The sequence below is a fragment of the Choristoneura fumiferana genome, chromosome 19 (assembly GCF_025370935.1).
Source record: "Choristoneura fumiferana chromosome 19, NRCan_CFum_1, whole genome shotgun sequence".
In the NCBI taxonomy this organism is placed as follows: Eukaryota; Metazoa; Arthropoda; class Insecta; order Lepidoptera; family Tortricidae; genus Choristoneura; species Choristoneura fumiferana.
In genome coordinates this window covers 1,869,419-1,883,182 of record NC_133490.1, presented here as the reverse complement: position 1 = coordinate 1,883,182, position 13,764 = coordinate 1,869,419, and the positions used below count along the sequence as shown (strand labels likewise).

Sequence of the window (13,764 nt, the reverse complement as noted above, 5' to 3'; positions counted from 1 at the left end):
AAAATTGGTGCAGGGAAAGCTACAGAATAAAAATAACACGTGAATAGGAATGGTGCTATGGAAATTCAGCAGTTGTCAGAATACTGTAACGCCAAATAAGTACGTTTGAATTTCGCGCGCTTTAATGCGCCTTTTGCTTTCGTGCAAATTTATACTTCCAAAACACACTGAATTAAACTGCTTCCAAAAAGTTGCTTAGGTTGGCAGTCAGTATAACCATATCCTATGTCCTTTTCCCTCCGCACGCCTACGTATCTTCTATCGCATCGCGCGCGCGACAGGAGCGCGCCCTGATTGGCGGATTTAAACGCGGCTCGCCGAGCGCCAGCCAAAATGGAGATAGAAGGAGTTCGAGAGAAATGTCGACACGCGCATGATCTTGTCGCTGTAAAATATTGTATTCAGGACTTTGTTCCATCTTTTGGTGCCTCTCGATTCGTCGCGAGTGCTACTTGGTGAAGGAAGCTGAGGTGGCCACCGTTTTAGACTTTTTACGAACACTTGGTGCTGTTTAGTGGTGAAACGAACGGGCTACGCCCTACTGGATTGTTCTGGTCCGCTCCGTCCTTGGACGCTGGACCCTGGACCCTGGACATCGTGCACTGGGAGCTACGCAAGGATCCTCAAGGTAGGCGTGCTCTTCCATCTACCACTGACTGCCAACGTAGATTGTCTACCATAACCCCTTTATTAAATACAGTCCACTCTTGCTGGTGGCTGTTCCTCCATACCTACACCTCAGGCCGTATAGAACCTTCGTTTCTCCGTGCCTCGCATCAGGTTTTCCAATTCCTGACTCTCGTTCCTTCCGCGCTAACATTTTTGGTTCCTTCGAGCCTGGATAGGTATTAACCTACCAGCATCTAGTTAGGTATTTTATTCCATAACCTAAAAAAAAACCGCTAGTTTTAGGCTAAATTCGTTTAGTTCTACACTTAGGATACCTAGGTTAAATACTAATACGTATCCATTTACTCCCGCCCTTATAGGTATTGCCTAAAACACCGTCGTTTAGGTTATTATCTATAAGTTAAATAAATCCTATTCGTAGGTTTTAACAATTTGTTTAATAAGTTACTATAAGGAAACGTTATATTTTGTACTGCATTCGTGCTTTAAAATATTTAGTTCTTTTGCTAGCTTAAAACATAATATCTTACCGCTAACTTACCTAAAACATAATATCTAACCGCTAACTTATCCTAAAACATAATATCTAACCGCTAACTTATCCTACATTAACTATAAATTGTAACAGCAGTTTGGGTAACTACCTACCTAACCTTTTCGTTTTAAAACGAGCGGCATACCCACTCGTCGCTAGGTAGCTATATATACGTGCGTATACGGGCATCGAGAGCGCTCGCCGCACGCGCCTCGCCTCGCCGCTCTGTAGGCATATAGGTACATACCCATACTGACCATACCCACTGGTTGTATAAAACGATATTTTCGCGTGTCGCTATGGCTAAACAAAATGAAAGTAGTTCTGGCGATAGTAAAGACTTAAACATGGATTACGAGTCTGATTTGTTTATGTTGGAAGAGCGACGTAATATCCTTTTTCAATTAGTTCAAAACATATACGAAAGTGCCCTTAAAGCTCACACGAGCTCAGAGCTTAAAGAGAAATTCCTCTGCTCCGTCGCGACTATCGATGAAGTTCGCACAGAGTTTAAAATTTAGTTAATGAGTATAATCAAACATTGCTTAAAAACAAAATTGGCGCGAAACCTAATTACCAGCCAATTATTGCTTTCGAAGAAATGTTCTGCCGCATTAAGCGTGTGATACAACAATGCGAAACACCTTCGAGGGCAGAACTCGGTCCAATCATGCCTAAATTACCTGCTTTACCTCCATTGGAGCTTATGTCATTTGACGGTGATATACGAAATTGGCCTCTATTTTATGCAAGTTTTAAGTCAAGAGTGCATAACAACCCATCGCTGTCAGATGACGACAAACTGTATTATTTAATAGGCAAGTTGTCGCCAAGGGCCCAGGCTGTGTTCTCGGGAATAACGCCGTGCGCTGATAACTATCAGCTGATCGTCAGCTGTCTGGTCGATAGGTATCAGGACACACGGACGCTCGCGTCCACTTATTTAGACCAAATAAATAACTTTAAAATGACTGGCCCCGCTTCTTCGTCCAACTTACAACTATTTATGGATAAGTTTGTCACGGCCGCGAATGCAATTAAGCATCTTAATCTGAATGATCTGGCGGATTACATGTTATTACACACCGCCTTAAAAAAGTTGGACGACGAAACGGTCCTCGCGTTCGAAATGAAATATCGCGACGTGAAAATGCCGACGTTCGGTAATCTTTCTGATTTCATCAAAAGTCAGTATAGAGTGTATCAAAATACGCAGCCTAGCATTAGTGCAGGCCCGTCGCGATCTTCCAGTAACACGCAACCGCCTAAACTTAAGCGAAGCGAAGCGAAGATGCCTAACGCTCAGAGTTACGTAGCCAGCGCGATACCTACTAAGTGTCTGTGTCAGAATATCGTGCACGAACATTTCTTTAAATGTCCACGTTCAGTACTATGACGCCAGTTGAACGTTTCAAATGCGTTAAAGAAAATAATGGATGCATTAATTGTTTAAGTTTGAAACATCGATGCCGTGATTGTGGTTCAAACTCAAAGTGTCGCAACTGCCAACAGAAACATCACACCTTATTGCATAGGGATAAAGTTCATAATGAAACGTCGCCCGGCCCGGCGGTCGGCTCGCCGCCGCCACATCCCGCGCAGCCCGCTATTGAGTCTCGCCCGCCGCCATTGCCGAATGACGCAATAACGTCGTGTAACACGTCCATTGCCGCGCATGTGAGTGACGTTCCTGATAAGGTCACCATACAAAACGCGCAATGTATACAACGTACAACGATATTGCTCTCTACCGCTCAAGTGTTAATCTACGATAGTAGTGGCAAATCACAAATAATTAGATGTTTGTTAGATTCGGCATCTCAAAGTAATTTTATTACTCAGGAGTGTTGCACACGTTTGGGTTTGAACTACAATAAAAAATCTCGCATGATTGTTCGCGGTATAGGCGGCGCGGAAAAATCTATTAAAGGCACGGCTGACTTTAAGATATATTCGCGATTTAACGAAAATACTAGTTTTGATGTATCGGGGCTCGTAGTAGACCGCATCACGGACAACCTGCCGACGGTGCCCGTGAACGTATCCATGTTGTCACACATATCGTCGCTCCCGCTGGCTGATGAGTCGTTCGCGTCGCCCGCCTCGGTGGATGTGCTACTCGGCGCATCTATATTTCCGCACCTGTTGCTACCTAACATGGTACATAGCAGTGTACCCGACATACCGCCCGCTATACAAACAGTATTGGGATATATTATAATGGGTTCAGTTCCTGCCGTAGTACAGGCCCCATATAAATATAACACCACAACTGCTTGTTGCGCTGTCGTCCATGAGTCGCCGTTGGACCAAGTTCTTAAGAAGTTCTGGGAGCTTGAAGAGGTTACCGCTCCGCCCGCTCACAGTCGCGATGACCTGGAATGTGAACATCACTTTCGCACCACCACTACTCGCGATGATAGTGGTAGGTACACTGTTGCGTTGCCTTTTAGTGATGACGTGTATAAGTTGGGTGATTCTCATACCGCCGCCTATCGCAGGTTTTTATGTCTCGAAAGAAAGCTGGAGGCATCCAGCGCGTTACGTACCGCCTTTGACGATATCATTCGCGAATACGTCAATAAGGGATACTTATCGGAGGTAACGACTGACGTAAATAGTGTCGGATATTTTATACCGACCCTTGTAGTTATTCGTAGCGACAAGGATACCACGAAATTTCGCATGGTTTTAGATTCGAGCTGCAAAACGACAACAGGCATGTCTCTCAATGACGTCTTGCATTCGGGCCCGAATCTACAGGGTGATCTTTTTTGTATACTTCTAAACTTTAGGTTATTTAAAATCGCCCTTACCGCAGACTGTCGTCAAATGTATTTGCAGATAGGAGTGCATGAATCCGATCGCCGTTTTCAAAGGATCTTGTTCCGATTTCACCCGCAAGAACCTATGAGTACCTATGAGTTTAACCGAGTATGCTTCGGCATGAAGTCGAGCCCATTTCACGCGCTGCGCGTAGTGCATCAGCTTATCGCGGATGACGGTGATCAGTTCCCTATCGCGGCGACCATAGCGTCTACCTCTACCTATATGGATGACGTCTGTTTCAGCATTATGGCTGACGACTCGGCGACCAATGACGAGACTGTGGCTATAGCTGCGAGCAAAGAGCTCATAAATCTATTCAAACGTGGTCAGTTTGATCTTGTCAAGTGGACGTGCAATTCGGAAAGCGTGTTGCGTGAGATCCCTGCTTCGCACCGAGCGTCCACAGAGCTCGAAATAGATAAAGGTGTTCCTCAAAAAATCCTCGGTCTACATTGGAATAAAGTAGGGGACTTCTTTTATTTCAAGGTCAATGAACCTGATACAGCGTGTACCAAAAGGGCCATACTGTCAACCGTAGCACGTCTGTGGGACAACGTGGGCTTAGTAGCTCCCACCATTTTGTACGCAAAGCTTCTTATTCAGGAGCTATGGCTGATTAAGTGTGACTGGGATGAAACGCCTCCACAGCGTATTGTCGAACTGTGGGACCAGTTTTGTGCTGAGCTTCCGAGACTTAACGAGATTCGTATACCGCGCCATCTCGGGGTAGTGCAAGGTTGCACCGCGATGCTTTTAGGTTTCGGAGACGCTAGCGAGCGTGCTTACGGTGGCGTCGTGTACCTTAGGGTCGCTAATGGAGCTGACGTGACGGTTCAGCTGGTGTGTTCAAAATCAAAAGTAGCACCGCTGAAAACCGCTTCTGTAGCGAGACTGGAGCTTTGCGCTGCAGTTCTGCTCTCGAAGCTCATGCGTACGGTGTTAGATAACTTCGAACCACGCTATAAAATCAATCAGATCTATGCCTTCACTGACTCGAAGATCGTTCTTTGCTGGATTAATTCATCTCCTCACCGCTGGCAAACGTTTGTGGCCAATCGCGTCGTAAAGATAGTTGAGAACGTACCCGCCGATTGCTTCCACCACGTAGCTGGAGTTCAGAACCCGGCTGACTGTTTATCACGTGGCCTCTCGCCCGCGAAGCTTATAGGCCATCCGCTGTGGTACCAGGGACCGCCATGGGTTTTGAATGATCCGACAGAGTGGCCCATAAAAGAACACGATCGCGATGCCGTCGGTGAAGGTGAAATACCTGAACTAAAGCCACTAGCACATGCCGTCACTACGGATAGTGCCGAGTCTCCCCTTTACACACTCGCACAGCGGACCTCATCTTGGTCAAAACTATTGCGAATCACGGTTTACGTATGCCGTTTTTTAAAATTACTGCCGCGCAGAGCGACGGTTTCCAGATCTGACTTAGAAGTAGCGGAAAAGAAAATTATAACTTCTCTTCAGAATGTTCACTTCAGACAAGACATTCAAAATTTGAAAAATAAAGAACCATGTTCTCCCACATTACAAAAACTGCATCCGTTTTTTAGACGAGGACGGTTTAATTCGCGTTGGCGGCCGTCTGACAAATGCTAAAATTGATTACGTGCAGAAACATCCGTTTGTGTTCCCGCGTCGCGATCACGTCGTGGATATGGTAGTTGATTACTATCACAAGAAGCATTTGCATGCCGGTCCCGAACTACTGATGTCCTTACTCAGGTGTCAGTACTGGATACTCGCCGCTCGACGAGTAATCCGTCATCGCATCCACAACTGCAACACTTGCTTTAGAGCAAAACCACAACCTTCTTTGCCGCTCATGGCTGACTTGCCGGATTGCCGCGTCAACCAAGCAGTTAAGCCTTTCACGCACACAGGATGCGACTACGCTGGTCCTATCCAGTATACGCCGGTGCGTGGACGAGGCGTCAAAAGCCGCAAAGCATGGCTGTGTATTTTCACGTGCCTCACGACACGTTGTCTCCATATAGAGATAGCGACAGAGTTGAGTACTGTCAATTTCTTGTCAGCATTAAAGCGTTTTTTATCGCGTCGCGGTCCAGTACAATGTATGTACTCGGACCAAGGAACCAATTTCATTGGCTGCCGATCATACTTACGTGACCTTTACAAGTTTCTCGACCAGTACCGACCCCACTTTGAAAACCAACTTTCGGAAAATCGAATTGATTGGAAATTCAATCCACCCGCATCTCCCCATTTCGGAGGAAGTTGGGAAAGTATGGTTAAGCTCGTTAAGAATCATCTGTTCAAGGTCGTTGGACAGCAGATATTGTCTTACGAGGAGCTGCTGACTGTGCTAGCCCAGGTCGAGGCACTTGTAAACTCGCGCCCGCTCACTGCTATGAGTAGCGACCCCGCAGAGCCTGCTGCACTCACGCCGGCTCATTTTCTCCACACAGCGCCACTACTCTCCTTGCCCACTCCGTATGTGGAAAACTTAAATTTGCAAGAGAGATATTCTCTCCTCGACAAAATTGTAAAAAGTTTCTGGCAGCGATGGCGAGTTGAGTACTTGCATCAATTGCAATCTCGCGCGAAGTGGACAACACCAACCACGCCTATTCAAATAGGTACAGTTGTTGTCATTATAACCGACAACATACCACCTTTTTCTTGGCCTTTGGGTATGGTGGATGCTGTTCATCCCCTCGAAGGATGGTACTACGCGTGTTGTTACTGTTAGGACCACTAAGGGTACTTTTACGCGCCCCGTTGTTCGATTATGCCCATTACCTAGTCAATAAGTCTGCAGCTCCCTTTGCTCAATAATTTTAGTCGTAGGTAGCTAGTAGTAATAAGTTAGTTATTGGAGTTTCAGACTATATGTAGATCTTAAATTTTAATTCTTAGTTAGCTAAGCATAAATTGCCGAGTGTTTGCTCCTTTATTATAATGTAATGTTTGTAAAGGCAACCCTTTAACGGGGGGAGGAAATGGTAACGCCAAATAAGTACGTTTGAATTTCGCGCGCTTTAATGCGCCTTTTGCTTTCGTGCAAATTTTATTACTTCCAAAACACTGAATTAAACTGCTTCCAAAAAGTTGCTTAGGTTGGCAGTCAGTATAACCACCATATCCTATGTCCTTTTCCCTCCCCGCACGCCTACGTATCTTCTATCGCATCGCGCGCGCGACAGGAGCGCGCCCTGATTGGCGGATTTAAACGCGGCTCGCCGAGCGCCAGCCAACATGGAGATAGAAGGAGTTCGAGAGAAATGTCGACACGCGCATGATCTTGTCGCTGTAAAATATTGGTATTCAGGACTTTGTTCCATCTTTTGGTGCCTCTCGATTCGTCGCGAGTGCTACTTGGTGAAGGAAGCTGAGGTGGCCACCGTTTTAGACTTTTTACGAACACTTGGTGCTGTTTAGTGGTGAAACGAACGGGCTACGCCCTACTGGATTGTTCTGGTCCGCTCCGTCCTTGGACGCTGGACCCTGGACCCTGGACATCGTGCACTGGGAGCTACGCAAGGATCCTCAAGGTAGGCGTGCTCTTCCATCTACCACTGACTGCCAACGTAGATTGTCTACCATAACCCCTTTATTAAATACAGTCCACTCTTGCTGGTGGCTGTTCCTCCATACCTACACCTCAGGCCGTATAGAAACCTTCGTTTCTCCGTGCCTCGCATCAGGTTTTCCAATTCCTGACTCTCGTTCCTTCCGCGCTAACAAATACCATATTGTGTTCGTTTCTAAAGTGCGGAGGCCGCTGATGAACCATTATTGTAACTTTTTTTTCTTTGAAATAAATACATTTTGTTATTCTTTAAATAAGGATTTTACCATGATCAGCCATGATGATATGTAATCCAGGTATCAAATTTCTAGACTTTACTATTTCAAATTCACAATCCACGTTAGCTACTGCCATTCCACTAGTTGTTCAACTCTAAGTGATATCATTAACTTCAATCAGGTATTGCCTCACACAAAGCACGCAGTGTGTTTTCGGCTTCTTATCCACGCTCCCAAAGACCACTGCTGTGCGGCGTGCTACGACGAGGATCCGCGGAGGAAGTGCAGCGACCCTAAACTCGTAAGCGCTTGACCAGAAGAGGAGGGAAGTAAGTCTCTAACTCAGTTCTTAGTCATTTTAGACCAAAAAATGACTTAATTGACACCCATGTCATGTCGTCCACGAGTGGGGCGGGTTGTGGATTTTAAACGTTATCAGTTTTCATAGTGATCATTATCATATCTAATTGGTCGGATCTTACTTCTTGGAGTTTTTTGTCTGCTAGAAAATTATAATTTTAGAATTAGAAACATTTAAGTGTTTGCTATTCGTAAAAAAATTCAAAACATGTGTTATGTTTTGCAAACTTTATATGACATAGACAATTTAAGAAAAAAAAAGCTAGTTTTTGCGAAGTCGCCAAGTGGTCCCAGCTCAGCATAGTGTTACCCGTGCAAGCCAACTAGTCTTCCGCTGTGACCACTTGGCAACTCATGGAAGGTGCATATAAAAAAAATAGAGCGATCTAATTCCGCAGTGCTATCCATCTGCCGACGCACCCTGGAGCTTTGCTCGCAGCTGTCCGCGATATCAGGGAAAATGCTGATGGAGAAATTCGGACTCAAGCGCGACCTGGCCGCAAGATGATCAAGCTGTTACACGCACACTATGTCGTGCCTCTTACCGCCGATGACGAGTAAGTCTGTCTGTCTACTAGAGCGGAGCGAGGCAAAGGAGCAGTGAGCGAGATAAAAACACAACAATAGGATTGCATAAAATCTCCGCTAAGGAGTTGGTAACTAGCTTAAAAAATCATACAAGACTCGAGCCGCGAGCAGAGAAGCGGGGAAGCTTCGCGAATAGGAAAACTCTTCTCCACTCCGCCACAGTACAGAAAAAATGAGCAGTATATTATCTCGGTAGCGTCCTTGATATAATTACCTACGCCGGCTCGGTACATAAACGCGCGATAAGGACTGCTACTCTACAACTGTCACATTCAGTTATGTATTTGAATCATGTCAATTGATAACTCGATTTCAACGTGATTACCCGTTATGTTATCATTTAAAATGTGTAACGTTTTCTTCGGAGACGAATCGCTGTTGCCTTTTGTTAACCTTGATGCCTTTACAGTAAACCGGAGATTGGGTTGCAATGGGCCGCACAACGTACAAAGCACGCACATACTAACAACCATTTAAATTTTAGTAGTATTCTGTGCGAAAATGCTTTGTTATAGAAATAAATAATTTGTTTCAGTTTATCGGCACCAAGAAGAATAAATCCCATTAACTTAAACTCGCCTTCAGACGCTTCTTCCACGCCGAAGACATGGAAGAAGACACCGTGGTGGACAGACTCGTGCAGAAACAGAAACCACTGAGACTTCAGATCCCATAGGAGAAGTACTAAGCCCTTAGAAAAGATAACGCTAAGAAACAGTTCTAAACTAGGTCAGATTATAGAAAACTCAGTAGAGTCAACAAACACACTAGAAGCGATGATAAAACTTACAACAATATAGAGAGGCAGTATTGACAACCAAGATATACTGAAGAACTACCTCTGAGTGGATCACACATAATCCAGTGAAGATATCGAAAATATTGGTAGGAAAAAAATCTAAGAGGAAGAATGATGATGACGACGAAATGGACACCTAACTTAGGTCCGGAGCTAAACAAAAAAGGCCCGGACTTCTACTTAATTAAAATTTGCGATTAGTACAAAATTAGTTGTATTGTTTTGTTATGATTTTCAAATGATAAGTGATATTCGTAGTTTTAGTTATTTTTATTAAAATTATCTTTTAACATTACTTATCTTATTAGAAACATAATATTGTAAGTTGTTGGTTAGTTAATAACAATTTGATTTTAAAATAATCTGCTACAATAGTAGTTTTTATTAACGGCCATAAAATAATGTGTTCTTATAACACAGTTAAAATTAGACTGATAAGTAAATTATCTAAAGGTAAGCTCATTACTTTTTTTAAGTCTACGATTATTGTTCAAAATAAAATGCATTGTATCATTAGTTAATGTTTTTCACTACGTAGGTATTTGCACTTTCATACACAAAACGTTGACGAATAATTTGTTGCATAGTCTCCAAAATTAGTGTACACCCGACCCAAATACTTAGGGTCGCCGCGTAGGTCATCCTTCTTATTATTAGGGATTGCTGTCCGATTCACTTTGTCAAGTTCTTCCAACAACCTTTGTAAGACTTTCTGGTTCCCTGCAAATTGATGAAAAATGACAGTTAAAATCCGGTTTGAAGGACCATTCGGTTTATGCAGAAAAGTCGCGGTCCCAAATTTGATAATATTCCTCGTTCAATGCCTTATTCAATATTGCGAACAATATGCAGTCGCAAAAAAATGACCAGATTTTAAAGAAAAAAGTAAAAGAATTGAATTATGTCATACTTATCGCCATATTGAATCGTTCGCATGGGTCGTCTTCAATGTTGAAGAGGCACGGAGCTTCCAGAGGTTTGCAAGGGATGACTGTGGTGTTTGTGTCACATACCACAGTGACACTTTGTCTGTAAAGTTCGTTGTAAAGTCATTTTCGTACATACTGGTTTCGTAAACTTCTTCGCACACCAATACAAATAAGACGTTTACTGTTTACATTTACAACGTTTTAAGAGTAACATTACTCTCAAAACGTAGTACAATAAAAAAATATCAAAATCAGTTTTTTTACAATTTTAAATGTATAGTCGCCGTCAGATATTTGGGAGTGGCCGAGGTGGTCAAATATATCGGAAAATACACTCTATTCTCAAGGCATTGGAGTTCATGTTCAGATATTTTTGATCACCGCGGCCACTCCGAAATCCGAAATATCTGATGGCTAATGTAGGTACACACAATTATATAAAACGATTTTCAGGTGTAGTGCAATGTTTGACAACTCTACACATAGATTCCACCTAGCGATCTTTACTTTGGTATAAACTTTGCATTTATCAAAAATATAGTTCATTTTTAAATAAATCCTTTATACTCGTAGGCAAATAAAAAACACAACAAGCGCGAGACCGGAATTTGAATGCACGATAACCTTGCTTAAGAAACCATAAGTCAAACTATTGGGCAATCACGGCTTTGACAACAACTAAAACTTTAGACGGTTTATTTTATGACGTAGGTAGGGCTATAGGTGGATTCATAAGAGCTGGTATGAATGGATTGAATGAAAGTATCTGTGTTACCTATTTGAAAACAATTCACAAAAAAATTAAAATGTCCTGCATGTCATTTTCCTACAAAAATGTCTAAGTGACATTACTTTCGTTGAATCCATTCGTGCCAGCTCTTGGGAATCGATCTGTAATTACCTAATTTGTTGAGCCTTGTCCCGAGCTGGCATAAGCCCTATGCTGGCCAAAGCTTCCGCCGCGCGCCGCGCGTAGACGGACTCTAGGTCGTACGAGCTGTTGCGCCGCTGGGGCCGTACCACGAATCCCATGCACCGTTGTTATTTGTACCTAAAAAATAAATTTACTTACTTATACAAAAAATACAATTATAATTCGCCAAACTGCAAAACAGTTTGTTGGCGAATACTACAATACAATACAAAGACTCTTTATTGTACACCAGAAATAATAAGCGACACAGAAAACAGATACACAGAGAAAAAATTAAAAGGTAAGCAATAGCGGCCTTATCGCTTAAAAGCGATCTCCACTCCTTTTTCAGTTAATCCTCTTTAATTATACACAGTGCATGGTCTGATTTAGTTGCATTTCTGTTAAATTTTGAAATGTAAAAAAAATTATAGTGACATAACTACAATAGTTGGACATAATTATGGTATGGCAAAGTTTTTTGTAGATATGATATATTCTTTAATATCGTAGATCATTTTTTTGTTCAATCATCAATAGTTTCCACAGCGCATGCGATGAAAGATGTTTTATGGCAACTTTTTTACACTTTGAGTCACATTATTGAAGTTTTAGTACGGAGCCCTATTTTTTTCTGGTAATAAATATAGCCTATGGTACTTTGGAATAATTTTGCATTATAATAGTGAAAGAATTTTTAAAATCGGTCTAGTCGTTTTTAAGTTAATTCGTAACAAACATCCAAAAATACAAATCCTTCCTCTTTATTATATTAGTATAGATTAGGATAAGATAGAATAGTATTCGGCCCAGAGGCCTTATTGAATAACACATGGAATCACAATCGTTTTCAGCACTTCTTTCTGTCACACGGTATAAGACGACGGTAGAAAGTGATGCCTCGGGTTGTCATATTATTTGCAGCAACGTACCTTTGTGAAGTTTCCATTTGTCCACAGAGATGGCCGCGGATCCGAATATATCGTCGATGTTGTGGAGAATCGACGTCCTTGCCGACGGCTGGTCCTCCGATAGAGCTTGCCACAAATCGAACCCGTCGATATTTTCTATAGTACTGTAGAAATAGGAAATATTAAATCATTATCAATCTTCGACAGTTACTGAATGTTTAGTGCCCGTAAAAATGTGCAAAAAGATTGATTCAAGCGTTAGTCTGCGGAGGTCAATTCACTTCATTCACTGCTGCCGCCAAAAGGTCTACGCTTCCTCTAACACACTTCTTGTAGATGCGAGGGAGTGGGATGCCAGACCGCTTCATGACGCTAGAGGAGCTACCATAAAATCTTCATCGCGGGATCTGGGTAACTCGAGACGTTGATCCAATTTAATTTGTTTATTGCAACTTTATTTTAGCGTAAATTCAGCTTTACCAAAATTTACTTCTCGCACAAAAATTGGTCCTTCGAACCGGATATCTACTCTTATTAACGTGAGTTAAAGTGTTAAAAATGCCCCGATCAGCTCTAAAAGTGAACTTTACCTAGCATTACCTCCAGCAGCGCTGACTAGGGTTGGCAGCCAGTCCGATATGTGCATACTCTGGGACGCCACCTTCGATTTACACGCTAGGAGTGGACTCCACAGTAATGCGGCACGCGAACTCCACCTTCCCTAGAGTGTTTTTCACCTGGAAAAATATAATCGGTTGTAATTATAATGATAGCCAATAATATCGTTTGTTCAAGACCAATCCATAAAACTGTTGTAGTCCTTCAGTGTAAAGCCATGTTGGTTGTGCAAATGGCCTTGCGTAGTACCTAGTTGTAAATTTGAGTCGGCTGTTCGCCGCCAGACGGCGCTGCCCGACTCAGGCACAACGGTTGCGTTTCAGCGTAACGCGTAGGGCAGTGTTGCACGACACGACACGGATGACCGAATAAAATGGTCTCGCCGGAAGACCAGCGCTGGCTCCACCAAAGGAGTCCGCATTTTATGCTGAGGCGGGACCATTTCGGGCACAAGCAGAAAAGTATTTTTATTTATTTTTTGTATCTTGTATTCTCATTTTATTTTATTAGGTATTTTGTTATACTTTGGTTCTTATTATTTTTTTGCTGTTATCTGTTATTATATAAATTTTTGTTCATGTGTCATTTTCATAAAGGTGCTTAATTTCTGAGTTTTTTTTAGAATCCCTTACGAAGTGTTTTTTAATTCACACATATTTATTTAGCATCAGAAGGTCAAAACGTCAAAACAGTGAGTTTTTTTTGATCGTTAAGTGTATCAAATTATTTTTTTTCGAATTAGCCAAAACAATTATTGGGTTTCTAACATCAAACTGAGCTAAACATTGAAGTTAACGAAATTAAAAAAAAACACGGTGTATATATTAAATAGGGAATTTACTGCAATGTTCTGCCGTCAAATGCAGCACTAG

At 42.5% G+C, this 13,764-nt stretch overlaps 2 protein-coding genes across 3 annotated transcripts in view; one reads left to right on the top strand and one right to left on the bottom strand.

The window, feature by feature from the left end:
- The window catches only part of LOC141438773 (phospholipid scramblase 2-like), a 48,839-nt gene that overhangs the window by 19,650 nt on the left and 15,425 nt on the right, over positions 1 to 13,764 (top strand). The gene's annotated exons all lie outside the window — the stretch shown is intronic.
- On the bottom strand, positions 11,434 to 12,973 carry LOC141438571 (arylsulfatase I-like). Its single transcript, XM_074102441.1, has 3 exons — positions 12,865 to 12,973; positions 12,296 to 12,438; positions 11,434 to 11,501 (listed from the first exon to the last, which is right to left on the bottom strand). The coding sequence occupies exons 1-3, from the start codon at positions 12,918 to 12,920 to the stop codon at positions 11,434 to 11,436; spliced, it is 267 nt and encodes an 88-aa protein (XP_073958542.1). The 5' UTR covers positions 12,921 to 12,973.

Excerpts from the sequence above, each read along its gene's own strand:
- LOC141438571 (XM_074102441.1), bottom strand. The coding sequence starts at position 12,920 with ATGCACATATCGGACTGGCTGCCAACCCTAGTCAGCGCTGCTGGAGGT. Across the intron at positions 12,439-12,864 it reads GCTGCTGGAGGTAATGCTAG|TACTATAGAAAATATCGACG; the intron begins GTAAAGTTCACT and ends CTATTTCTACAG. Across the intron at positions 11,502-12,295 it reads CAAATGGAAACTTCACAAAG|GTACAAATAACAACGGTGCA; the intron begins GTACGTTGCTGC and ends TTTATTTTTTAG.